We start from the raw sequence: 27,077 nt of genomic DNA, 5'->3' as shown, positions 1-27,077 counted from the left end.
ACAGTATCTTTGCTTTGGGAAAGTATCTCACAATACCTTGCATGGAACTCCCAGTGCTAAGCCAAGAGCCAGCTTGATAAGTTGGCTATTACCTGAATTTTGACAGTTCTAGAGGTCAGAAACCCTTTCATATTCCCTTCTCTGGGATTCTGCAGATAGTCTACTACACTGGCTTGATAGGGGATGGTGGGTGCTGCTTCATGAACCCAATTTGGCCCAACAAAGTGACTGTGACTTGAGTCTTCTGCATGCCCTGAACCATAGAAGACAGGTATTGTGAAATGTAGGGGGGTGGAGTGAACCATCATTGAGAACCAGGCAACCAGCGTGCTTGCCCTTTGAGATCAAGGGTGTAGCCAGCCACATATGGATTCTTATTGGTGCCAGGACTAAAAGCAGTCACCCATGCTTTCTTGCTGCCCCTCCTATACTATGGCCAGGTGCTTGCTACTGACAGGGAGGGAACACTGTGGTCCCACTGTGCCCCACCAGCAGGAGCATGCTGATGTGGCTTCAAGCATCTCTATAGGGCCTCAGGTATCGCTCTTCCCCAGGCATACAGGGCTATGGGGGCTCAGTGAAACTTTGCCTAACTCCAGCAGAGATACTATTGGCAGATTATTTGATTATATATAGAGAAAAAAAGCTAAAGACTCCACCAAAAAGCTATTAAAACCAATAAACAAATTCAATAACATATCAATACAAAATCAATGTAAAAAAAATCAAAATATCTTCTATATACCAATAACAAGTTTGTTATTGGCAAAAAAAATCATAAAAGCAATCCCATTCAAAATAGCCTCACAAAAATTTGAATTTAACCAAGAAAGAAAATTTTACAACAAAAATTATAAAGCACTGATTAAAGAAATTATAAAAACACACAGAGAAAAGAACTACTTCCCATCTTCATGGATTGGAAAAATATTGTTAAACTGTCCATATTATCCAAAGAGATATGCAGAAACAGTACAATACCTATTAAAATGCTAATGGAATTTTTCACAAAACTAGAAAAAAATCCTAAAATTCATATGGAAGCACAAAATAAACCCAAATAGCTAAAGTAATCTTTAGCAAAAAATAAATGCATAAATAAATAAATAAAAGCTAGAGACATCATATTTACTGATTTCAAGACAGATCCATAGTAACCAAAACAGCATAAAAAAACCAACACATAGACCAATGTAACAGAGTTGAGATCCCAGAAATATACCTACATATACATAGCCAACTTATTCTCCACAAAGTCACAAAACAATACATTGAAGAAAGGGCAGCTACTCGAATAAACAGTACTGAAGAAAGTGGATATTTAACGTACAGAAAATCAAGACCTGACCCCATATTTTAGGCTGTACAAAAACAATCCAGTATGGATCGAAGGATGTGACTATAATACCTAAAATTCTGAAATTATTAAAAAAAACAATAAGGAAACATTTCAAGACAATGGTACAGGCAATGTTTTTAATAGGACCCCCCAAAGCATAGAAAACAAAAGCAAAAACTGACAGGTGAGCTGGGTATGGTGGCCCACGCTTGTAACCCCAGTACTTGGGAGGCTGAGACCGGAGGATCCAGGTTCGCAGCCAGCCTCAGCTACTTAGTGAGGCTCTCCACAATTTAGTGAGACCCTGTTTCAAGATAAAGAATAAAAAATCAGGCTCAAAGGTAGGATGCCAAGGGTTTAATCCCCAACACTACACACACACACACACACACACACACACACACACACACACGACAAGTGGGATTACATCAAATGAGAAAGTTTCTACACAGCAAGGGAAATAACACAGTGAAGTGAAAACCTATAGAATGAGAGAAAATATTTGCCAATGATTTATCTGATAGTTAATATCCATAATATATAAGGAACTCCCACACAAGAAACATGTAATCCAATTAAAATACCAGAAAGAAACAGTTCAGATAATGCTATATCCATATATGAAGGTATCACTACCAATCTGGTTAACATGTATGGGGATTTAACATGTATGGGGATTAGGGTGGGATTGCAAATTAGTGCAACCACTTTGGAAAATAGTATGGAGGATCCTCAGAAGAATGGGAACAAATTTACCATTTGATCCAGCAATACCCCTTCTGGGTATCTACGCAAAAGAAAGGAAACCAAACTACCAAAATAATGCATTCACATCTATATTCATAGCTGCACAATTCACCATTGCCAAACTATGGAACTAGCCAAGATGTCCATCAACAGATGAATGAATTACAAAACTTTGGGTTATGTACACATTGGAATTTTACTCAGCCATAAAGAAAAACACAATTACATCATTTACAGGGAAATAGATGGAACTGGAGGACATTATGCTAAGTGAAATTAGTCACAAAAAATAAGAAATCAGGCTGGGTGTGATGGTTCAAAGCCAGCCGCGCTGGCTTAAGAGACCCTGTTTCCACACACACACACAAAAACTTGGTCTGGGAGTGTAGCCCGGAGGAAGAAGGGCTTCCAGGAACCCCAGTACCACCACCAAAAAAATAAATAAATAAATAAAGAGAAATCAGATATTTTTCCTAATATGTGAAAGCTAAGGAGAAATGGGTAACAGGAGGAACTGTAGATAAAAAAGGAGATCATATAGAGGAGCAAATAAGGCAACCTAGCTGAGGAGATGGGAGAGGGGGAAAAGGAAAATTCTCTAAAGCACATGATATATTTAAACATATCAAAGTCAATCATCATATGAGGCCCTCCATTCAATTCACAGTACACAAAAACATACTTCAAGCCAATCAGAATGTTGTCAGCCTTTGGTGTTTGCATAGGATCTGTACGAGAAAGAGATCACAAAACTTCTCATGCTATCAATCTTTGACATTAACTATTGAGGGAACTGATCAATTCTTTTAAAAGCTTGTTTTTAAGATGATATTTAATGTGTATAGATCAAATTTGTACCAGTTATATCAAGCATTTGGTCTTCATTTGGGAGGTTCTATCTCAGGTCTCAGGACCCCTGGGGTTAAAGTGCAGCCCCTCCTTGCTCACCCCACTGGCACTGGCCCCTGCTGGTTATCACTCTGCTACCCGGGTCTGGACTCCCTGAGAAAGAGCAAGAGCCCCTTTGGCACTGGCAGTCTGGTTGTGTATCTTTCCCAGTTTGGAAGGTCCTGGCTTAAGCCTTGTTACTTTTGGTAAGTAGACCAATATCTGTGTCTTCAAAGATCCTCATCACACCCCGGCCAGGTTGCATCACTGTTTCTACTTCATTGCTGGAGTAAAAGGGCCTGAGTCTTGCGCTAATTCCACAGTAAGAATTGGGTCAGAGATTCATATCATGTATTAAGTTGATAGTGATCAAAGATCCTAAGTTGTCCAAATACATCTTATCTAAAATCAGATGGGTCCAGGTAAAGCCCTAAGAACCAAAATGAGGGACTAGTTAACACCTTCATCTTTCTCTTTCTTTACCATTTGTCTTATGCCTTTTAAGTTCTTTTAAGGCAGAAGAAAGCATGCTATGGATTCCTCAGGCACAATAACAGGGACTATGGGCACCACCATCAAAAGCCAGTCTCTTTACCCTAATTGTAGGCCTCTTCTCCACCCAGCTGACCTCCCTTGGCCATTCCTAATGTTCCCACCCATTGCTCTGGCGCTCAGCTGGACGTGAAACTTCTCTCAGAGGTTCATAAGGCTCACGAGCTGTTATTCTGAGAAGCACAGGACACCCTTCATCTTCATTCCTAAAATACCATTCAGGAGAGTTTTACTGCCCAGCCCTGAGGATAGACATGAAGCGGGAAGCACAGACGTGCCTCTTTCCCTGGACCCTGTCTAGTCCTCCCTCTTGTGTGACATTCCCAGCAGCATCCTCATCCTCTGCTCTCTGGCTCATTTGAGGGACTCATTTGTTACCCAAACCCCACTGTGACTCTTGAGTTTCCAAAGAGTTCAGAGCAAAGAAAGCAACAATAGCAATGATAAATGTCTCAGGCATATGGCTTACTTCTAGACTTTTGTATCTGCTGTAAATTTAGAAATCCATCTTGAAATGTAATCAGCTTCCCTGAAACAAGGAACACCATTGACTCAACAGAGCCACAAGGCAAATAGAACCAGTTACTGGAGTGTGTGTGTGTGTGTGTGTGTGTGCGCGCATGTGCACGCGCCTGCACATGTGCATAAACGGAGGTAATTACTGGAAGGAAAATGGGTTAAAATTTCAAAATTACAATCTCATTTAATTTGAGACAACTGCTAGGATGCGTAGTTTTTTTTTCTTCCGTACTAGGGATGGAACCCAGGATCATTCTACCTCCAAGTTATACCCCAGCCCTAGTTTTTATTCTTTATTTTGAAACAGGGTCTCACTGGGTTGCAAAGGGCCTCAATAAGTAGCTGAGGCTGTCCATGAACCACGATAGATATTTTTAAAACGTGTCTTTCCAATTCTACTTTGCAATACAAGAGGACCATAAAAGGTTCTTCACCAGACTCTGAGGACAAATGGAGCTATTTTTAGCTTCTGAGGCTTATAAAAAATATACACAGGGAGTTCGGGGTTAAGCCGCAGAGTCATGCTTCAAGTTTCTTTATAGAAGTCAGGTGACATGGTGCTGCCTGTAAATCATCACCGTGGGTCCCAAGGCCATTTGCTGGTGTGGCCAGTGCCAGGCAGGTGGGCTCCTCAGGCTGACGCCACACCCTTCTGAGCCCAGATCAAATGCACCAGAACAAAATGTTAGGAAAACAAGGGTTGTGAAGCCATCAGGAGAAGCAGACTTAATCCAGAGGAGGCAGAGAGAAGAATGGGAAGCAACGTTCAACTGGGGCGGCACAGGACAGTAAAGTGCAGAGCTGACAGTCACAGGATCATTGTGATCACAGAGTCGGCGCTTCAGACACTGATCAAAGGAGCCTGAAATCTTCTGTTTCCGAAATATCAAACCCTCCCTAATCGGAGGCACTTCTCACGTATAAAATGCCAGAGGAGAATGCTGTCACCTTTCCCTCTTCAAGTCATAAATTACCCTCGTTTCCTGGAAAAGTATGTCTAGACAGACGTATTGGTCCCTGAAAAAGCCAGAGACCTGGTCTTTGAGAATCGTACTTCAAGATGCAAAAAATTTTCAGCTGCTCAGACTTCTAGAACCTGGGGGTGAAATCTGCCAAGCGTGATCAATGGCTGCTGGCCCCCAGAGGTCAGACCCTATGAATGGGAGCCAAGGAAGCTATTAAAAGAGCCAGTTCCCGTTGTGATAAAGCACGTTCCTGGCAAAGCCTCAAAAAGGAAAATTATAGCAATCAATACAGATCAAAACTAAAACCAGATGAAGATTCCAGGCAAATTTGTCTTCACTTCTGCTATAATAGATGAAGATTTGGGTGCTGAAATCAGCACAATTTCTCAGATTCCATGCATTGAATATGGAAGTCAGAATTGGGAAGAAATTTAATCGGAGCTTCAGCATATCCTAGACATTGACAAGGGTTTATATGACCTCTTACACTTGACGGCTTCTTGAGTAGCATTTTGCAAGGCATGTTCATCTCTTTGAGAGACTTATTGCTTTGGCTCTGGATGGCTAATATTGATATATTCAACAGATAATCTATAGATGTAACAAATAGACTTTGAAATAGATCACAGATAAGCTTTTTAAATTTCTATTCTATTAGACATCCGAATGGCTAACAGGTATGCAAACAGATGCACAACATCATTAGTCATAAGGAAAAAGCAGATCAGAACAACAATGGGAGGTCCTTATGTTGGTTATTATATAAAAAAGACAAAATATAACAAATGCTGGCCGGGATGTGAGGAGAAAAAAACCTTTGCACACTGTTGGTGGTAACTGTAATTCAGTACAGCCATTACAGACAACAGTGTGGAGTTGTCTCAAAATATATATATAAAGCTACCATAGGATCTAGTGATCCCACTTTGGGCTATATATCCAAATGAAATGAAATCAGTATGTAGAAGAGACATCTCCGCACTCCCATTTTCATTGTAGCCACTATTCACAGTAGCCAAGAAATGAAAACAACCTGAGTACCCATCAGCCAATGAATGGACTAAAAAAAAAAATGTGGTATGTATACACCATGGACTACTACCCAAGCCATAAAAGGGAATTAAATCCTGCCATTCGCAACAACATGGCTAGAACTAACTGGAGATCATTATGTTAAGTGAAATTGCCTGGGACAGAAATATAACATGACCTCACTCATATGTGGAAATTTAAAAAGTTGATCTCATAGAAGTTGAGAGTAGCATGGTGGCTACCAGAAGCTGGGGAGAGTAGAGGAAGGGAGCACTGAGTTTATTAGTGGTTGCTAATTCATAGTTAGATAAAGGTAAGTTCTGGTGTGTTATTGCACAGTCGGGTGATTATAAATAATGATAATGTGTACACTTCAAAAAACTAGGTGTTTGAATGTTTCATGGTAAAGAAATGATAAATGAGCAAGGAGTGGTAGTGCACATTTGTAATACCAGTATTTGAGTGACTGAAACAGGAAGGTTGCAGGTTCACAGCCAGCTTCAATTAAGTTATGTGCAATTTAGTGAGATCTTGTTTCAAGATAAAAAAGTAAAGTAGCTCAGAGGTAGAATGTCCCTAGATTCAATCCCCCAGTACCACAAAAAAGAAAGAAAGATTGAGGAGAAAGATATTTATAACCATATATAAACATTATACAAGTATCAAAATATCATGTGGCACTCCACAAATATGTGCAATTTTTATGTTTTTGTATATTGGTTAAAATAAACTTAAACTAAAAAAAAAGTTTATCCATGTTCAAGCTTACTAGGATTAATCCTGTGGAATTTACCAGGGGACAGATTAAAATCTAGGAAGTACAGCCTGCCCACAAGGTAGTCAGCCAAACATTAAGGTCATAATAAAGCCCCTTCTTTCCACCAAAAGATGCTATGTCCCTGGAAACACTACATACATTGCCTTACATAAAAAGAGAGCATTTTCAGATGTGATTAAGGATCTTGGGATAAGAGAGATTATCCTAGATTATCCAGATGAACCAAAAATAATTACAAGGATCTTTGTAAGAGACGGGCGAGAGGGTCTGAGTCAGAAGAGATGTGGTAAAGGAAGCAGAAATCAGAATGATTTAAATGCTGGAAAGGCAGCATAAAGCGAAGAAAGGAGGGTTTTTTTTTTTTTATCTTTCTAAAAGCTGGAAAAGGCAAGGAACTAAGTCTACCCTGGAGTTCTCAGAAGAACCACTGTCCTGTTAGCATAAGTTTAGTGCAAACTCAATTTGGGTCTTTAACTTCCAGAACGTGATGAGGATATATTTGTGTTTGTTTCAATAGAAATATATTTTCATGTTTGGCAATTTGTTACAGCAGCAACAAGAAACTAGTACAGTCAACAACACCCTTTATATATTCTCCTTTTGTTCCCAACATCAAATAAAATATCCAATTCAACCAAGTTTTGGGGATAATATCTTTTCTTTTCTTTTTTAGGAACAACTCTCTAAAAGCCTCATTCATTCTCACATACCATGATGTTATAATTAAATCCTCCTAGGGGTACTTGCATTATCAAGAATGCAAGGAATATAATTTCTATAGAAATAGAACTAATGTTTAGTGATTATTTAAAATCAGACACCATACTGGATAATGTGCATGTATTTTACTTTCTCTTTAGAAACTACCTTCCTGCATCTTGCAACCAAGGATGCTAAATTTCAAAGAAGATAAACAGATGGGCGTGGTGGTGCACACCTGTAATCCCAGTCTTTGGGTAGCAGAGATAGGAGGATTGCAGGTTTGAGGCCAGCCTCAGCAACTTATCAAGGCTCTCAACAACTTGATGAGAACCTGTTACAAAATAGAGTAGGGCTGGGGGGGTATAGCTCAAAGGTAGAATGCTCCTGTGTTCAATCCTCAGCATCAGACCATATATATACAATTTACACTGTGAATATGTCACCAACAGTGAGACAGGAGCCCAGGCAGATGAGGCTTCAAAATTCAAATTCAGATGATGCTGTTTCTAAATTACTTATACAGAAGAGTAGAATGCTAACAGTGTATTGCCTCCATTGGGAGAAATGGTGATTTGGGAGGTAGGCTCCACTCTCTCACAGGTGAGGGAACAGTTTGATTCTGGAGAGTTCTTAGGGTCTTTTTGATAAGTTATCATAGACTCTCACTGATCTATTATTTCCTTTCAGGGGCAAAACCAGTCAGTAGTGTTTGTCATGTCACCATTGTTAATTATTTTCCATCTCCTTATAGGGGTGTTTGCATTTGGACTTTTTGCTACTGACATTTTTGTAAACGCCGGACAAGTGGTCACTGGGCACCTAACACCATACTTCCTGACAGTGTGCAAGCCAAACTACACCAGTACAGACTGCCAGGCACACCAGCAGTTCATCAACAATGGCAACATTTGTACGGGAGACCTGGAAGTAATAGAAAAGGCTCGGCGATCCTTCCCCTCCAAACACGCTGCTCTGAGCATTTACTCCGCCTTATATGCCACGGTGAGTGTGCGCATTGACTCTCCCCCAAGGTGAGTTCTGCTGGGCTGTGTCTCTGTCTTCCCCATTCCTGTGCTTCTATCAGCATCACTCGAATGATCTTCAAAGTCACCTACGTGCTTCTACTACATCCTATCCTGAGAGGTATAATAGTCACCTGACCCCGACCCCACCTCCCAACATCTCAATATAATATCCTGACCTGCCAGAAGGTATTAGTTCTGGGAAGAAATGTTGATAACCCTTAGTTATATATTTTCATTTTATGGATGCAGAAACTGAGTCCCAGAGAATGGCTAAGGACACACAGTGAGAGCAGGGACCCAGGCTCCTGCAACATGGTCTAGGATTCTCTTACCAGAGCAGTGAGAGGAGAACAGTGCTCTTTGCCAAAGTTTTGGTTGGTTCCAAGGCTTTATACTTTTCTCATGCACACCTACTGTGTGGCCCTGTATAACTGGATGCCCCAGCAGTGTGTGAACCCAAGAAAAATGCATAGCTTTCCCTTGCTTCTTCTGATGCTCCTTTTATGGCTTTGCTAGGAGAGATGCATTATCCCAGAAGAACTCAACACCCTAAGGTCCCCTTCTCACTGCTCCCATATCTCACCACCTTTGGCTGCCCCAGTGGAGCACAGTGCTCCCTTTAAGTCTGTTGCTTTTGTACAGGAAGAACCAATGAGAGCCTCCTATTTTTCTGCCTTTTCATGGCACTGGTGGTGTTGAAATGACCTCATTCCACCTTTCTCTAGCCTGTGCTTCCTTAGAGCTCAGCACACAGAAGCATAGGGATTCGCTCGAAGCTGCACCTGCAGGGATCCTGTGAGGGAGGTGGGCAGAACAGGGCCTGTGGACCAGAAACACTCGTCCCTTGCTTCAGCTTATATTCAAGATGTAACTAGTCTACATTAGCTACAGGAGGCTCATTCCGCCTGGAAAGGAAGTGTGCCCTGCCAGCGCTTCCAGGGTACCAGGAGGTACCAGGTCTGGTCTGTGTAGCAGCATTTAAAGTAATTTGGTGAATATACTCTTTCATACAACCTAGAACAGGATCTCATCTACAGGATCAATTTGTTAACCACCAAAAAGTCTCCTAGTTATTTCTTTTATTATTTTATTTTTTTGTGGTACTGGGGTGGAACTCAGGAGGCTTTTGTACCTCTGGACTATACTTCCAAACTGATTTTATATTTTATTTGGAAAGAGGGTCTCACTGAATTGCTGAGAGCCTCACTAAGTAGCTGAGGCTGGCTTCGAACCTGTAGGATCCTCCTGTCTCAGCCTCCCAAGCGCTGGGATTACAAGCATGTGCCACCATGCCCAGCTCTAGTTATTTCTTTTAAATCCACTCTTCAATGAATACATAGCAAATATGATCTCAATGGCCCCCTCCCCCAGTAAGAGTGTGATACAGTCATCTAGAAGCTTCTGTTGATAAAGACAGATCAGTTGTCGCTTGGCTAGATTTCTTTACCAAGAAAAATAAAATCTATGCCACATATTTTTTAAACAAAAAAAGCCCCCTGATGCAGTCAGTGTATTTTTCCAATTTTCATAACAATGTTTTGTCCTAAATTATCTAAAACCTAAGTTGTGTGAAGCAGTTTCCTCTTGCACCTTTTCTTGTATTTATATCAAGCTCACATTGCTGCTGTGTAAAATTAATTTTGATAATGCCATTATAAAAACGTATCTGTTATGTGAAATAAGCTATAGCCTCATCAAATGAGACAAAGTTCATTGAAGAAAAAAGAAGTTAATCCTGTCGGTGCAGACAGCATAGATGCTGTAATAGCATGTTTTCCAAGATTCAAACCATCCCTCATAAACAGACTAATCAGAAAAAAACTTATATAAAATCCTACTTGTACACACATTTTTGAGCTTGTTATGTGCTAGTGGAAATTATTTAAGAGTGGTGGATATGCTAATTACCTAGGTTTGATTATTATAGTGTGTAAGTATATCAAAACATCACATTGCATCCCATAAATATGTTCAATTATGTGTCAATTAAAAAGAAAAAAATTAATCAACAGTGATTTTCTACATACCTATTAATTCTATGAATAATCTGAGTTAACCATTGACTTGTGTTTTTCATAGTTCATATTCTTATTGAAAGATTTAGAAAGGATATGCTTTGTAAAATGTGTAGGAGCATAAAAACTATATATATATATATATATATATATTATTTATATAGTAAAGATTTCAAGTAACATTTCCCATACAGTCTCAGAATACTGTGATAATATGCTGTAAAGTATTTAACTTTGATTTAAGCAGTTTTAATTTAATTATTAGTGCAGAATGATTGTATGAAGTAATAGATTTCATTGTGACATTTCCATACATGCGTATGATACTAAACAGTTTTTTAGGGCATCTGTTAACATAAAAGAAAAAGACTCCCGTCTCAGAGTGTGCAGACCAGGGCTGAAGGATCTTCCTAAGAAATTCACACACACACACACACACACACACACACACACACACACACGACGATCTTTTAATTATCTGCATACTGTTTTTTCATCCCTTTTCCCATTTTCCCTGAGAACACTCTCTGGAAGTGCGTGTGGCTGCAGAACTTACCCCAGATAACTCACAGATGACAAACACTGAGGCACAAAAAAAAAAAACAAAAAAATTATCAAACACTCATCATCACATACATTTCTATTGCATTAAGATTAGAGATGGGTTCTGTTTGGAAATAACTCCAAGAATAGTTTTTCTATTTTATTTTCACATTAAAAACTAGTCACTTTTGCTTCTGCCTCTTAAAATGAATGTGGCAGCACAGGGGCACTTCTTTTTAATTGATTTATCATTGTCCCTAAACAGGAAAAGGGTTAGGAAACTCAGCGCATTTGTTGGCTCATGACAGATCAATTCTGCCCTCTACTGGTGTGTTGTAGCCATTATCGAAAGTGATCTAACCACTAGTTTAAAAAGAGACACATCTTCCAAAGTCTAAACCATCTGAGAGTCTTTTGAAGCTTCTCACCGTGAAACAAAACATACAGTGGGTGTCATAAATTACACCATCCTGTACTTAGTCCAGGTATTCACCCTTTTGTGTATTGTGGCACACCAGAAAAAGTTAACACTTTTTAAACTCTCTGGAGTAAATGAATGAACAGAGCTAATCAAAGGCATCCCAACAAGTATGGAAATCAACTTTCCCACACAAATAAAACTTACTTTTGGGATGGTGATCAGGTGGTTCTAATTCATTCCATCAATTTTTGGACTTTTATATTGTTGTCTGAACATATGCAGAAATACCTAGGGAGCTGTGTGGTGCACACAGAATGAAGTATAGACTTGCTCGCAGGCCTGGTCTCTCCATCATCAAACTCATCCCCACAGAGGGCTTACTTGGCATCTGAGATTCTTATGGGTTTTCTCTCACGCCCAGATGGTTCTCTGATTTCTTACATAGAAATTGCATGTTCAGACCCCATCATTACAGTGCAGCCATTTCTTGTGTCAGTATAACATCTGTTCACGTGCCCACTACAACCAAAAAGACTTATTGACACACACCTGATCATCATTGCTGCCACAATAGTTTCCTACCTAAGCGTTTTACTAAGTAGCTTGGTGAAGTCATTTGAGGAAAACTAGTTGGTGCGTTTGCTTTGACACGGGCCACTGCCTGTGTGCTGGGGCATATATGTGCCTGCATGTGTGTGCATCCGTGCAGGGAGGCTGTCTGGTCACTTCCTGATTTCCGTCCCACTCCAGATGTACATCACAAGCACAATCAAGACAAAGAGCAGCCGACTGGCCAAGCCCGTGCTGTGCCTCGGGACCCTCTGCACAGCCTTCCTGACTGGCCTCAACCGGGTCTCGGAGTACCGGAACCACTGCTCAGACGTGATCGCGGGCTTCATCCTAGGCACTGCTGTGGCCCTGTTCCTGGTAGGTCAGCTGCTTTCTACACTGTGCCTTGCTATGCTCTCTGAAAAGCTGTCCAGTCCCGTCATGCTGGGTGAGATTTCTCAGATACCACCATCCTAATCTGTGTCTCGTCCTGAACATGTGAGACACCATCGATCCCTCTGCGGCTGTTACCCTTTTGCTTCACGAGTGATTTCTAAGCCCCCTTTCTTTCAGAAAGATAATTGGCCATATTCATTCTGGGGGTCAGAGAGAGAGAGAGAGTTATCCCAAGAAGAGTGGCTTACTTTTCCTCCCTTCAATGCTGGGTTTAGGATTGGTAGACTAGTAAGGGGGCACAGCTTCATGCCTGTGACCTGTAAGTATTTGTTCTTGGAGTTGGGGGGACAGAAGCTAAGAGTTTCTAAAGAAAGTTCAGAAAATGAAGAACACTGTTGTAAAAGCAAGAACTCTGCCCTGCAGCTTCCTGAGAAACTCAGCCCTGGCTCCAGGAATCATTCCAGTATGCACATCCTACTTAAAATAGGAAAACCCTACAGCGACCACGCTAACTTTTCAGAAGGTCTCTTGCTATTTGAATAAACATCCTGTTTCCACAAGTGGCTTCTACATATAATCTTCCTAGAGAAGAGTTTAGGTTAAGACACATTTGAGCCTATCTTTACATTTCTGATTGCTTTAGCTCCTCAAATACATGGAAGCCTGGACACTCGCTCACCTAGAAAATCCTTTAATTGAGTTAGATTGGAAGAGGTACATTTGTATTTTTTGGTGGGGGTTGATGGTATTTTACTTTTTTCAATCTTTTGAGTATGGTGGCATATAATAAAAAGCAAATAAAGTGCCCAATTTGATGGATTTCACAAATAGTCATCTCTCTTAATCTTATGTTTCCCTCATCCCTAAACAATCATTGATCTTCTGTCATTCTGTTAGTTTGCCTTTTCTAGGATTTTATATAAGTGGAATCATATAATGTGTATTATTTTTCTGGCATCTTTAATCCGGCATAATTACTTTGAGACGAATTCATGTTGTAGAATGTATCAGTAATTCAACCCTTTTTTATTGCTGTGTAATATCTCATTGTATGGACATACCACAGAGGTCCAGGGGTTTTGTTTTGTTTCTAAATTTCAAGAGTTTAAAATAAATCCAGAAGGATTTAGAGTGATTCACCAAGACCAAAAGCTCTTATTTTCTCTGCATGAAATAGAGCCACTACCAAAAGTCAGAGGCCAGCCAGGCATGGTGGTGCATGCTTATAATCCCAGTACTTGGGAGGCTGAAACAGAGGGATTGAGTTTGTGGACAGCCTCGGCTACTTAGTGAGGCCCTTTGCAACTTAGTGAGACCTTATTTCAAATTAAAAATAAAAAATGGGGCTGGAGACGTAGTTCAGAGATAAAATGTCCCTGGGTTCCATCCCCAGTATGGCAAAAATAAAGTCAGAGTAAGAAATCACCATCATTCACCTTCGTCTCAGAGGACTCCCACTTCCCCTCCTACCCTTCCCATTCATGTGCCCTCAGGACTAACCTCACACACAGATCATATGTGTGGTGTGTCATGGTCATAAGAGTTAACTACTTTTACTTCTTTCTCCCTGCCCTCCCCAACATAAAAAAAATATATACATGCCTATCCAAGCCTTTGACTCAGTTTCCCAACTTGTTTTGCCTCTGATGATGCACACAGAAAATGCTCACACTTTTATTCAGAACACATTTATGAAGCTCTCTTGTAATTGAAAACTACTTTGAACAGCTGGGGCTGTCTTTCGATGGTGGAAGAGGAGAGACTGGAATTCTCTGGGTAAAATTACAGAAAAAGCAATGCTGAGGGGTTTCTTGAGGACTATTCTTTAAAAGAAAGAATCCCAGTGGCCCCAAGAGAAGGGAAGGGCTTCAAAGAGAGAGGGATGGTACATAAATGAAAACTCGGGCTCAAAGAGAAGCCAACAGTCTTGATGTCCATCAGTCCTAGAACCAGCCCTCCCCAGCCAAAGAAAAAAGAGTGGCTCTGATTGTCCCATGTAATCTCACACCGGAGCTGCTAGCTGTGAATATCTTTGTGCTTGCTAGAGCCCCATATACAAAATCAGTATTGTTTCACATGTTTGTGGTACCATGAGGAAGAATGTGAGAAGAGGGAGGAAATTATAAGTTGAGCCATTACTATATTTTCTACACAGTATACATCAAATCATGTGTTCCCAAGGCAACCTTAGCAACATAATTTTTTTTTCCTTTACTGGGGATTGAACTCAGGAAACTTTAACTTCAAGCTATATCCCCAGACCTATTTTTTTTTTATTTGGAAAGAGAATCTCACTAAGTTGTGGAGAGCCTCACTAGGATAGCTGACCCTGGTCCCAAACCTGCTATCTCCTGTCTCATCCTCCCAAGTACTGAGATTACAAGCATGCACCACCACACCCAGCCCAAATATGTGGGATTTTTTTTTTTTTTTTTTTTTTTTTTAGTTTGAGGGACTGGACCCAGGGGTACTTTACCACTGAGTTATATCCCCAGCCCTTCTTACTTTTTTACTGTGAGACAGTATCTTGCTAAATTGCTGAGGCTGGCCTCCAACTTCAACCCTTCTGCCTCAGCTTCCTTTAGAGCTGGGATCACATGCACGCACCACCACACCCGGCTCCTCACCATATTTTTACCCTTATTTTATAGATGAGGAAAGTGAGGTTTTATGTCAGCAACTTGTCCAAGAGCCACCCAGCCAATAAGCCATGAATCTGACTGGGATCTCTCAACCCCAGGGTTCCCACACCTTCCCTTCCTCCCGTTTCCCAAGCAGATGGAGTTTAAGCAAAACTGGAGAGTGGGGTAGCAGTGTGCCAGGTACAGAGTGTTTAGGCAAACATTCTGCATGGTCCAAAGAATGCCAGGAGAGATTCAAAACCACGAGATGTAGAAAGAGAAGTGCAGAATGATGGGAGAAGGCAGACAAAGGGACAGATTAACTCTACGTGGGCAAGCAAAGCAAAGAAGACAATCAGAAAGAGGGGTGGTTAGGACTCGGGTAAGAGATTTTAAAAGTGCATACTAATTTTATATGGCAAGTTGTTTAATGGCAGCATTAAAAGAAAACCACCACTTGTGAGTTATTTAACCCCAATATTGGTCATATGAGGACAGTCACATTAGGTAGAAGGTACAGACCAGCCAACTTGGCTGAGTGCTTGCTGCTTTCAGGGCACTTGTTAAGAGGCAAAACAGTATAGTGATATGACTTGAAGCTTTTTGAGAGTAACCCGCTGTGTGAGCTTGGGCAAGTTTTCTAACCTTATCTAAGTTAGAGATGATAATGGGATCCTTCTTGCAAAATTGTTGGGTGATTTAAATGAAATGAGGTTAAAAAACCTCAAGACAGAGCCAGACACATGGTGGTCCTCAATAAATGTTCAGTGTTATTAAGAGGTAATTGGCAAATGTATTAAAGTCAATCTACTAAGCCAAACATGAGAAGGAGGGAGGGAGGAGGAAATGCGGTGGGAATTGGGGAAGGGCTAAATGAGTGATGTGTGCACATATGTCTCTACCATCTTGTACTTCATTAAGATGCATGACTACAATGAACCAATAATTTAAAAAAGAGGTGATTGGTATAGCTGGACATGGTGGCACCTGCTGGCAACCCCAGTAGTGGTAAGCTGAGACAGGAGGATCACAAGTTTGAGGCCAGCCTCAGCAGTGTAGTGAGATTCTCAGCAATTTAGCAAGACCCTGTTTCCAAATACAACGTACCTCAGAGATAGAATGTCCCCAGGTTCAATCTCCAGCATCACAAAAGAAAATTAAAGAGGTGGATTTATATTTATCATCTTTAACTATTACAAATCAGTGAGGTAAGTAGGTATTCCTATTTCTGTTGTAAAGCAAACAGGCTCAATGGAGTAAATTGATTGTCTCTGGCCATTTAGTAGATAAAGCAAATACCCTATATCAGCCCCTGGTCCCTACCCCTACCCCTCATTTAAAATTTTAAGTCACTATGGTAATGATATTGAAAAGGACAACCGCCCCCCGCCCAGAGATGGCCAGGGACCGATGACTGTAGTCTCACCCCAATCTTTTTTCTCCTTACCCCGCAGGGAATGTGTGTTGTTCATAACTTTAAAGGAACACAAGGATCTCCGTCCAGACCCAAACCTGAAGACCCCCGTGGAGTACCCCTCATGGCTTTCCCAAGAATAGAAAGCCCCCTGGAAACCTTAAGTGCACAGGTATAGTAAAGACATGTCATCAAACTAAACCCAGAGGCTCAAATCCATGACACTGGGAGGTCAATCAGTCCATCCCCCTATGGAAGCAAACTCACAAATCATGTACAGGACCATGAAGCAATCTTAAGAAATTTGAACGGCTATCTATTCTGAGACCACAATCTCTAGAAAAACAAATAGAACTAAAATGAATCCCCAAACCCCTTATCCTTTAAAAAAATATAAAACTAACTTTCAAACCACTATAACTCCAAAAATGATTTATATGGACATTTTAAAAAAACTGGATCCAGGCATGGTGGCTCACATCTATAAACCAGTGCTTGATAGGTGGAGAGAAGAGGAAGTACGTACCAGGAAGACTCAGCAATGTAGTGAGACTCTCAGAAACCTACTGAGACCTTGTTTCAAAACAAAAATAAAAATGGGCTGGGGGTGTAGCTTGAAGGTAGAACATCCCTGGGTTCCATCTTTAGTACAACACACACACACACACACACACACACACACACACGGAATTGTTCAATATTAAAAATATTTTTAAATAGGAGATGCAGCTGAGATTCCCTAAATGCTTATATTAGAAAATGATTGAGAAAAAGACAGAAAAATATAAAGGAAAGTTTATTGAATCTCCCCCACTCACCTGCTATATGCATGTATGTTTTATCACTCTGAAACTCATTATGATATATAATTACAATGCACCAATAAAAATATATTTAAAAATAAAAGTTTAGATGAAGAAATGACCTTCATTTTGTTGGAAAAAATCATGGAAAATTTAAAGGAAAAGGTTATTTTTAGGAACTTTGTAAGGGCTTTTTGTGGAGAAGAAATAACAAACGCAAAGAGACAAAGGGATGAGCAGGTACATGCAGGGGGTTGTTGACCCAATGCTAAGATTTTATCTGTGTTTGCTCTATAGAATCACTCGGCTTCCATGACTGAAGTCACCTGAGATGACCACCATGACATGAGCTGTTTTTACCACCTTCCAATTCAATACTTCAAAACCCACAGTTACTCAATGTCAAACTGTGAAAACAAGTATTATGTTTATCTAGTTAGAGGCTAATGTTTTGTACATTTTTTGTATGAAGAAGTGATGTAGCTTGCCCTGATATTTTCTTTGTCAGCTTTAATATATTTATGCCAGAATTTAAAACAAAAACAACAAAACGTTTTCCTTGTTCAAGTGTGCACTGCAGAATCACATTTATTCTACGGTTGATGTTGTTTTGTGAGATTTGTACACAGACCTTCTTTTCTCAGTTTTATAGACACAAATGAAATTAATATAAAGATTCACTTTAACCTTTTATTGCCATGGTTGCTGCCTCCTTCAGAGTTTTTGAATTTTAAATGAAAGTTAAACTTTTGAGTTACAGGAAGGACAATGTTGGTTAATGGTAAATCTCAAAATCAATTATGGAAAAACAATATCTTCAGAGAACTTGGTGTTCTGATCTAAGTAACTGCCTCAAAAGTTAAATATTAGTGGCATTGCCTAGTTATATTGACAACTGGCAGAGAATTTTAGATTTGGGGGGGAATGTTCGGGTTACATAACTCTTTCATAGATAATGGCCTTGCCAAGCTCAGAAACTGGAATCATGTCCTTGGACTGGCAGGTGGCAATTCACCTTCTTTACGTAATGCCTCCAGCACCAGCCTCCTGTCAACTCAACAGTTTTTGTATATCATATTGTATGGACTTTATATGAAAATGAATATTTTACAGTTTGCACAGTGTTATTTTACAGAAAGTGTATCAGAGCATCTACAACACAGAGCCCCAGAGAAACAGCTTCACTTTATGGCTTTTAATTGTTCTAGGATTTTAACTGCATCCTGTTTTTTCTAGCATGGTGATAACTGATGTGTACCTCCTTTGCGAGAAGGAGCTCCTTGTCTGTACCTATCAGAATGTTTTCTTGACACTCCATGTTGATTCTTCTTAGCATTTTTTGTACATATTTTTTTTCTAAACAGAGGGGAAAAAAGTTATCACAAAACATATTCTGGCTCGTGTTCTTTGTGTTATGCTTGTTCCACTGGGCAACGGTATTTGAAGACTCACCATGAAGGGGCTTCAAAAAGTGCTTATGCTTTCCATCCCATGTGATCTGAGATAAACCCAAACAGAGACATGACTAAGGGGTTATTTCATTAGTGAGTGTGTGTGTGTGTGTGTGTGTGTGTGTGTGTGTTTATGTTTGTTTGTGTGTGTGTTTATGCAAAATAATTCCTGAAATTATGTAGATATTCAAATGCACATTTTGGGTACCTACCATGGTACCTTGATCTTCAGCCTGCTAGGTGACATTGCTGAGTTGTCAATAAAAAGTGAGACAATAATTTTTAGAAACAAAAAAGTTATCTCTGCCAAAATTTTCACTAACCCTTTATTTCATCCTAGCCTAAGTTCACCTGCATACAAATATATAGACTTTCCTTTTGTATGATATTTGATTAAAGTTGGGGAGAAAACCAAAGAGTATTTAAGGCTCTAATCATCTCAAACACTGAATCATATGCTTGTATACACACTGGTTGTTTCCAAAACAATGAACCTGAAGAAGCTACTATAATTCCTGAGTAGTGGTATACATGTTAACACCAATATTATAATCCAGGTCTTCCTGACCCTAATTTTCACTGTTTCTACTATATCAAGATGCTTTGAACCAAGTGAACATCTCCTCAAAGGGTTTTCAGCACGATATTCCCACTTAGTTCAGAGGATGGTGCTAAAGAAAAAATAAAATGATGAGAAGGAGTCATTTTCTAAATTCAAGCTTTCCAAACCTGTGCAAGCTATCTAAGTGTCATGTCACCCAATTTCAAAATGATTTTCTTTTTCTAAACATATTTTAGGGTTTTTTTAAAGGCAATGAGAGATTAATTTTATTACATTGTTCTTAAGACATCCTGAAGATGTGGTAGACTAAATTGGTATACTAAATTCTACCATATGGTAAAAATATAGTAGACAACAATACCCATTTCTTGTAACAGTGAGAGGTCATTGAAATAGTTGGCCACCAGATTAATTTGACAATGTGAGTGTTGTTGTCTCACCACTGTTCTTGTCAGTTTTGATTCTGGAAAGACCTATCTGTAGTGTTTCAAAGACCCTGGTTGCACATTGGGTTTCTCTACTCTTGAACTTGGAGGGTATTGGGGCATAACTGAGCCATGCTCCATAGGCAGCACTGGGAACTAAGGGGTATTTCTGGGCTCTCACTCCTAGGACCCCTGAACCCATCTCATTCCTTTCCCTTGTACCATGGTGATCTTAGTCTTGCCTCGTAGTACTAAGACTCTTTGCAGGTCTCAGATTGATCTTTATTATTCAAAAATTCCATGTGCAAATCACTTCTTCAGGATGGGGACGCCTCTACTTGGATCTTCTGTAAAGGACAAAGCTGGACAGGACAAGTAATCACTATATCCTAAGATAAAATAAATTCTGTGGTGAGCTTTTCTTCCTCTTTTCAAAGAAAGCCCAGAGGAACTTGAGAAAGTCTGATTTCCTTTGAGAAGAAATTAGAAACAAAAGAAGGGCCAATAAATTGTATTCACAAAAAGAAACCTCACAAGACTTAACTATGTGAATATCCATGAAATCTCTCATTTCTTTAATTACATGCCCAGAACAGAACCTGACACAGAGAAAATGCTCCATTAAATTTTGTCCATGCCAGGCATGATAGTGTACATCTATAATCCAAGAATTTGGGAGTTTGAGAAGAGAATTATGGGTTCAAGGCCCGCCTCAGCAGCTTAGTGAGACCCTATTTCAAAATAAAATAAAATAGGTCTAAAGTATAGTTTGGAGATAGAATGTTCCTTAGTCAATCCCCCAATACTACAAAAAAAATTTTGTCTTTATCCAATAGATAACATACTTCTCCCTAAGTTGTCTAAAGGGAAACTATGACTTTTTTTGGAAAGCAGAAGAATTTTAATGGGGCCTGAAGATAGCTAAATGAAGGATACATTCAGATAGAGAGATATTAATAATGAGTAAATTGCACTCAACAGTGATAAACAGATGAACACTACTTTTGCTAAATTCTAAATATTTCCCTATTAATTTGTAATAGGCAGCTTTATTGAATTGGATGATACAGCCACAGTCAAAAGGACAGTAAGTAGGTATTCTTGGGACAAGTTAATGAGTAGAAGAACCAACAGTGACTTTTTTGCTTGAAAACAAATTTGGAGGTGGCCCAGCCCACACACCAGAAGGCCCGGTGCCAGGCGGGTGGCCCAGCCCAAGTCCTGGAAGACCTGATGCCGGGCGGGAGGCCGAGCCCACATCCCGAGGAACTCAGCACCACTGTGCTGTGCCAGGGCCATGTGTGCTTAGAACAGCAGATCCAGCTCTGCGTGGTGAGGCTGTGGGACTCCGCTCTTGGAAGGGAGAAAAAATTCATTGTTGCTGAGTGCCTGATCCGACAACCTCTTCAAACCAACATACTGTCTTCTCTTATTTAAAAAAGAGAAAGAAAGAAAAGAAAAGAAAAGAAAAAAGAAAAGAAAAGAGAAAAAAATATTGGAGAGGGGTCAAGATGGCTGTGGTTGCAGCCAGGATTCTGGAGATGCAGACAAAACATAGCCACTGACCTGGAACTTTTGGAAAAATCCCCATGAAGGGGGAACTGCTTCTTCCTTACATGCTTAAGAATTCTGGACATCATCTGTAAGGAGGAGCTCAGCGGAGAACTAGGAGGAAGGCGGTGGCAGCAGCGGAGGCTGCGGTGGCAGTGGAGGCTAGTATTTGGGAGAGGCAGAGATCTGATCCAACCCACCCTGATCTTCTGAAGAAATTGTCCCAAAGGTGGAATGCTACCGTCACACATGCTCAAGAATACTGGACAACATGCAGTGTGGGAAAAGAGTTTGGGAAAGAATTGAGATGTTGGAGGCAGCGGCAATGGCAGCAGCCAGTATTCAGGAGAGGCAGAGATCTGATAAAACACACCTGGATCTTTTGAAGAAATAGCCCCAGAGGTAGAATGCTACTACCGTGCATGCTCGGGAACTGGGGACAACATGCTGTGTGAAAAGGGTGCTCGGAAGGGAACTGAGATGGCTGTGACAGAGGCAGTGGTCATTAGCATTTGGTAGAGGCAGAGATTCAATCCAATCCACATCATAATTTTAAAGAAATATCCTCAAAGGTATACCGTTAATGCCGCACATGCTCGGGAATTCTGGAAAACAAACTGTGTGGGAAGGGTGTTCAGGAGAGAACCGAGATGGCAGTGGCAGCAGCGGTGGTAGTGGTGACCAGAGTGGGAAGGGGCAGTCAGATCCAGTCCAGTCCACTGTGAACTTCTGAGGAAATCTCCCCAAACATAGACGGCTCCTTCCATACATGATGGGGATTTCTGGACAACATGCTTAGTGGCAAAAGGGTTTGGGGGGTTTCAGAGGGAGCCCCGCATGGTCGGGGTGGGCTGCCACACTGTGGGTTCTGGGAGTCATCAGCCCTCATAGCCACCACACTCCTCTGCACAGAGTGGGAGGCCAGAGTACGTATGGAGCAGCAGAGCCTGCTCTCTGGAGTGAAGCTGTGGACCTCTGCCTTTGGAGAGAGGACAAAATTTTATTGTCACTGGGTATCTGGGGTCCCAGCTTTCACAAAAGACATGTTCTGCTCCCTTATATTTAAAAAAAAAATAGAAGAACGTCAGGCGTGGTGGCACAAGCTTGTAATCCCCGCGCTTGGGAGGTGGAGACAGGAGGATTGCGCAGGTTCGAGGCCAGCCTTGCTGGCTTGAGAGACTCTGTTTCCAAATAAAAAAATATATATTAAAAAAGTGGGTCCCCAGGAATAAAGCCCAGAGGTGGAAGGGTTTCCAGGAACCCCAGTACCACCAAAAAAAAGGGGTGGGGAGGGAACATCTGTAGACAACCTGCTCATAGTGGCAGAGAACAGAGCCTGATGCACAGCAAGACAGCAAGGCCTGTGTTGGGGCCTCTGAGGCCAGGATCAGAGCCTGCCGAGGAGTGAGGCTGGTGCTGGGGCCAGCGAAGCTGAGATCGGAGCCTTCCATGAGGCAAAGCTGGTGCTGGGGCCTCAGAGACTGGGATCAGAGCCTGCTGAGGGGTGAGGCCACTGCCGGGGCCAGCAAGGCCAGGATTGGGGCATGCCATGAGGCAAGGCTGGTGCTGGGGCCTCCAAGGCCAGGATCGGAGCCTGCCAAGGGGTGAGGCCAGTGCTGGGGCCAGCAAGGCTGGGATTGGGGCCTGCCATGAGTCAAGGCTGGTTCTGGGGCCTCCAAGGCCAGTACCGGAGGCCACCAAGGGGTGAGTCCAGTGCCTGGGTCAGCAAGGTGGGATTGGAGCCTGCCAAGGGGTGAGGCTGGTGTCAGGACCAGCAAGGCCAGGTCAGGGCCTGCCATGAGTCAAGGCTGTTGCCGGGGCCAGTGAAGCCAGGATCGGAGCCTTCTGTGAGGCAAGGCCGGTGCTGGGGCATCCAAGGCTGGGATCGGAGCCTGCCGAGGGGTGAGGTTGGTGCTGGGACCAGCGAGGCCAGGATCGGAGCCTGCCGTGAGACAAGGCCAGTGCTGGGGCCTCCAAGGCTGGGATCAGAGCCTGCTGAGGGGTGAGGTCGGTGCCAGGGTCAGCAAGGCTGGGATTGGAGCCTGCCATGAGGCAAGGCCGGTGCTGGGGACAGCGAGGCTGAGATCGGAGCCTGCTGTGAGGCAAGGCCAGTGCTGGGGCCTCCGAGGCCAGAATTGGAGCCTGCTGAGGGTTGAGGCCGGTGCTGGGGCCAGCGAGGCCAGGATTGGGGTCTACCATGAGGCAAGGCCAGTGCTGTGGCCTCTGATGCCAGAATCGGAGCCTGCCAAGGGGTGAGGCCGATGTTGGGGCCAGTGAGGCAGGGATCAGAGCCTGCTGTGAGGCAGGACCATTGCTGGGCCCTTGGAGGCAGAGATCAGAGCCTGCCAAGGGGTGAGGTTGGTGTCAGGGCCAGGGAGGCCGGATCAGAATCTGCCATGAGGCAAGGCCAGTGCCAGGGCCACAGAGGCTGGGATTGGAGCCTGCCTAGGGGGGAGGCCACGGCTGGGGGTCTCGGAGTCCAAGATCTGAGCCTGCCATGTGGCGAGGCCAGTACTGGGGTCAGCAAGGCCGGGATCGGTGCCTGCCATTTGGTGAGTACATAGCTGGAGCCAGCAAGCCCGAGATAGGAGCTAGCCTAAAGACAAGGCCGGTGCTGGGGCCCCTGATCAGAGACTGCCACAAAACAAAGCCCGTACTGGAGCCAGCAAGGCCAGGAGCAGAGTCTACCAGGTGGCCAGGTAGACTCTTTAAGTGTGGGATTGGAACTTGCAAAGCGGCATACACAAAAAATATCACAGAAAATAAAAAAATCGGATGCTCTCCCTAATATGCAAAACTAGGAAGAAATGGGTAATAGGAGGGAATCTAATGGAAGATGGGGCCCTATGGAGGAGCAATTAAGGTGACCAATATGAGGGGATGGGATGGGGGAAAATGGAGTCTCTTTAAAGCTCATGATGTATGTAAATAAATATATCAATATTAAACACTAAATCAAACATGGGATTGAGGGAGGTGGAGGGAGTGGGATGGGGATTGAATAAAGGTTGATTGGATGATGTGTACTTGGATATCCTAACAAGTCTTGTATTCCATTGTGATGTTTGACTACAATGCACCAATTAAAATACATTTAAAAAAGAAAACAAATTTGGCTTACTCCCTATTATATTTAACTAACATAACTTCAAGGGCATTGAATGTCTTGGAAGCAGATACATTATATACCTGATTTCCTAAGTTTGTTTTAAAGATAGGTTACTCTAAAGCCATGATACTATTCCTGCCCTGTAGAATTCAAGATGTATACCAGAACTAGGATGTCAGTTACTATCATACCCTGGACTTCCATGAAAATTTGGTAATAAACACCAAAGCTCTTATTCACATCCTAGTTCTTGATCCAGAAGGTCTCAGTATTTATTAATTTATTTATAAGAATTTAACAAATATCGATCATATGCTAAGAATTGTGCTAAGAACTGGAGATACACAACAAAACAAATAGACCTGGCTCTCATCCTCATTCTACAGATAATTAAGTAGAAAAAGAGGAATATAACTGTATGATATTCAAAACATAACATTAGAAAACAAATAACCCAAGCCAGAAATGGCCAAGTGGATTGATTGACATTTCCCAGAAGAAAAAATACAAATAGCATATATAATTTCAACATCATTAGCAATCAGGGAAATGCAAATCAAAACTACACCAAGATTCCAACTCCAGTTAGAATGGCAATAATCAAGAATACAAACAATAGCTGGGTGTGGTAGCACATGCTTGTAATCCCAGAAATTAGGAGACTGAAACAGGAGTATCACTGTTCGAGGACAGCCTCAGCTACTACTTAGTGAGGCCCTTGGCAACTCAGTGAAACCCTGTTTCAAAATAAAGAATAAAAAATAGGGCTGGTGGTGTAGCTCAGAGATAGAATGCCCCTGGTTCCATCCCCAGTACCGTAAAAAGAAAAAATACAAACAATAATAAATGCTGGTAAGGATGTGTGGAATAGGAACTCTTATACACTGTTGGTGGGATTGCAAATTAATACAACCACTATGGAGATCAGTGTGGAGGCTCCTCAGAAGAATGACCTGTAACTACCATATGACCCAGCTATACCACTCTGGATAGCATGCATACCCATGTTTATAGTGGCACAATACACAAGAACCTAATTGTGGAACCAGCTTAGGTATCTGTCAACAGAGAAATGCATTATGAAACTGGAATATACACACAATGGAATTTTGCTCAGCCACAGAGAACAAAATTAAATCATCTGCATCAAAATGGATCTAACTGGAGAATATTATGGTGAGTGAGATCAGCCAGTCTCAAAAAGTGGATGGTCATATTTTTCCCCTTATATGTGAAAACTAGAGAAATACTGAGAAACAATGGGAACTCCAGATAAATAGAGAGATACAAGTGCAATAGTGGAAAGAGATTTGGTAGGGATAAAAGGAGACTTGAAGGAAACAGTTCAAATAATCCTGTGTTTATATATGGAGTTTTCAATACTAATCTCAATAATATGTACAGGGAGGGGAAGGGAGCAAGGCAGGATCCAGAGAGTAAATATACAAAGTGCTGCGTGCATGTATGTTTCTATCACTCTGAATGCCATTATGATGCATAATTACAATGCACCAATAACAGTATGTATGGATACTGGTATGCATATAGATACACACACACACACACACACACACACACACACACACACACACACATATATATATATATATATATGCTTTGAATAAATACCAAATTTATATGGGGAAGATAGGATATGACAGGAAAGGTTTCCAAAAATAAATGACATCTATGTGGAGCTATTTAGAATGAGTAGGAGATGACAGGAAGCAGACGAGGAAAAAATGTGAAGCCAAGAGATCAGCACATTCAAAGGCTTTGGGGAAGGAAAGAACCTTATATGGAGAGCTTGGTGGACATCTTGGAAGACCTTTGGGATTTATCCTAAAGTGACAGGAAGCCTCCAGTAAGCAGGAAAATGTCATAGTCCCTCTTGTATATTTAAAGGGTCCTTCTGCACAAACAGAATGGTTTGAAGAGAATTGACAGTGGAAGTGAGGTGACTGATTAAGAGGCTGCTGTATTGGGCAAAACATGGTATGACTTGAACTAGGGTATCAGCACTGATGACAAAGTGGGTTGGAAGGATATGAACAGTTGCTGGGAGATAGAGGACAGAGCTAGATGGGTGTGGAGGAATACTAGCTTTTAGTAATGTTCTCTTTTCTAGACAACACTTTTCTACATCTGTTTTCCCTGGCTCACAGGAGCCTGGTGATCAATGAAAATCTGGAAAGAAAAAGAAATTGAATTTGGGTCCACCCCCCAGCCCACTGGCCCCTCACAGTGGTGATTCTCATGGGAACCCAGGTAACTGCACATGAATGCCCATTGTGAGTGTGAACTGACTGCCAGGAAATAACCTCTACACCACTCAAGACTGGGAAGGGCCTTTGTCTTCAACCTGGATCTTTCATTTTAATAACTTGTGTGTCCACATCTGTGGCAGGTTACATTGTATGGCCATCCTATGAAGCCAGCTACATCTGGATAAAAACAAGGTGTAGAATGAGGGAAAGCTCTTATCCTCAATGATTCTATTTAAGGAAAAGATGTGTTTACTTTCTCCTGTTGACTTGAATTGAACTTCCACCTATTGATTTATCTCTAATGCTTTGAAACAGAAAACAAGTCTTCCTTTAGGTTAATGTCTAATGATAGACTCATCTCCCTCATGGAGTCATCCTATAAATCAATATTTAAAAGAAAACA

The 27,077-nt window shown here is 41.5% G+C and overlaps 1 protein-coding gene across 1 annotated transcript in view; it reads left to right on the top strand.

Annotated features, from left to right (window-relative positions):
* The window catches only part of PLPPR1 (phospholipid phosphatase related 1), a gene marked incomplete at both ends in the record, with an annotated part of 111,970 nt that extends 94,331 nt beyond the window's left edge, over window positions 1-17,639 (top strand). The window contains 4 exons of the mRNA XM_080709641.1: window positions 8,274-8,524; window positions 12,277-12,453; window positions 16,547-16,678; window positions 17,607-17,639. Coding sequence (XP_080565767.1) covers window positions 8,274-8,524; window positions 12,277-12,453; window positions 16,547-16,678; window positions 17,607-17,639 — 593 coding nt within the window. The remainder of the gene's footprint in view (window positions 1-8,273; window positions 8,525-12,276; window positions 12,454-16,546; window positions 16,679-17,606) is intronic.
* Window positions 17,640-27,077: the final 9,438 nt, after the last annotated feature.

The sequence above is a fragment of the Muscardinus avellanarius genome (assembly GCF_963383645.1).
Source record: "Muscardinus avellanarius genome assembly, chromosome: 13".
Lineage (NCBI taxonomy): Eukaryota > Metazoa > Chordata > Mammalia > Rodentia > Gliridae > Muscardinus > Muscardinus avellanarius.
This window is presented reverse-complemented; position numbering and strand designations above follow the sequence as displayed.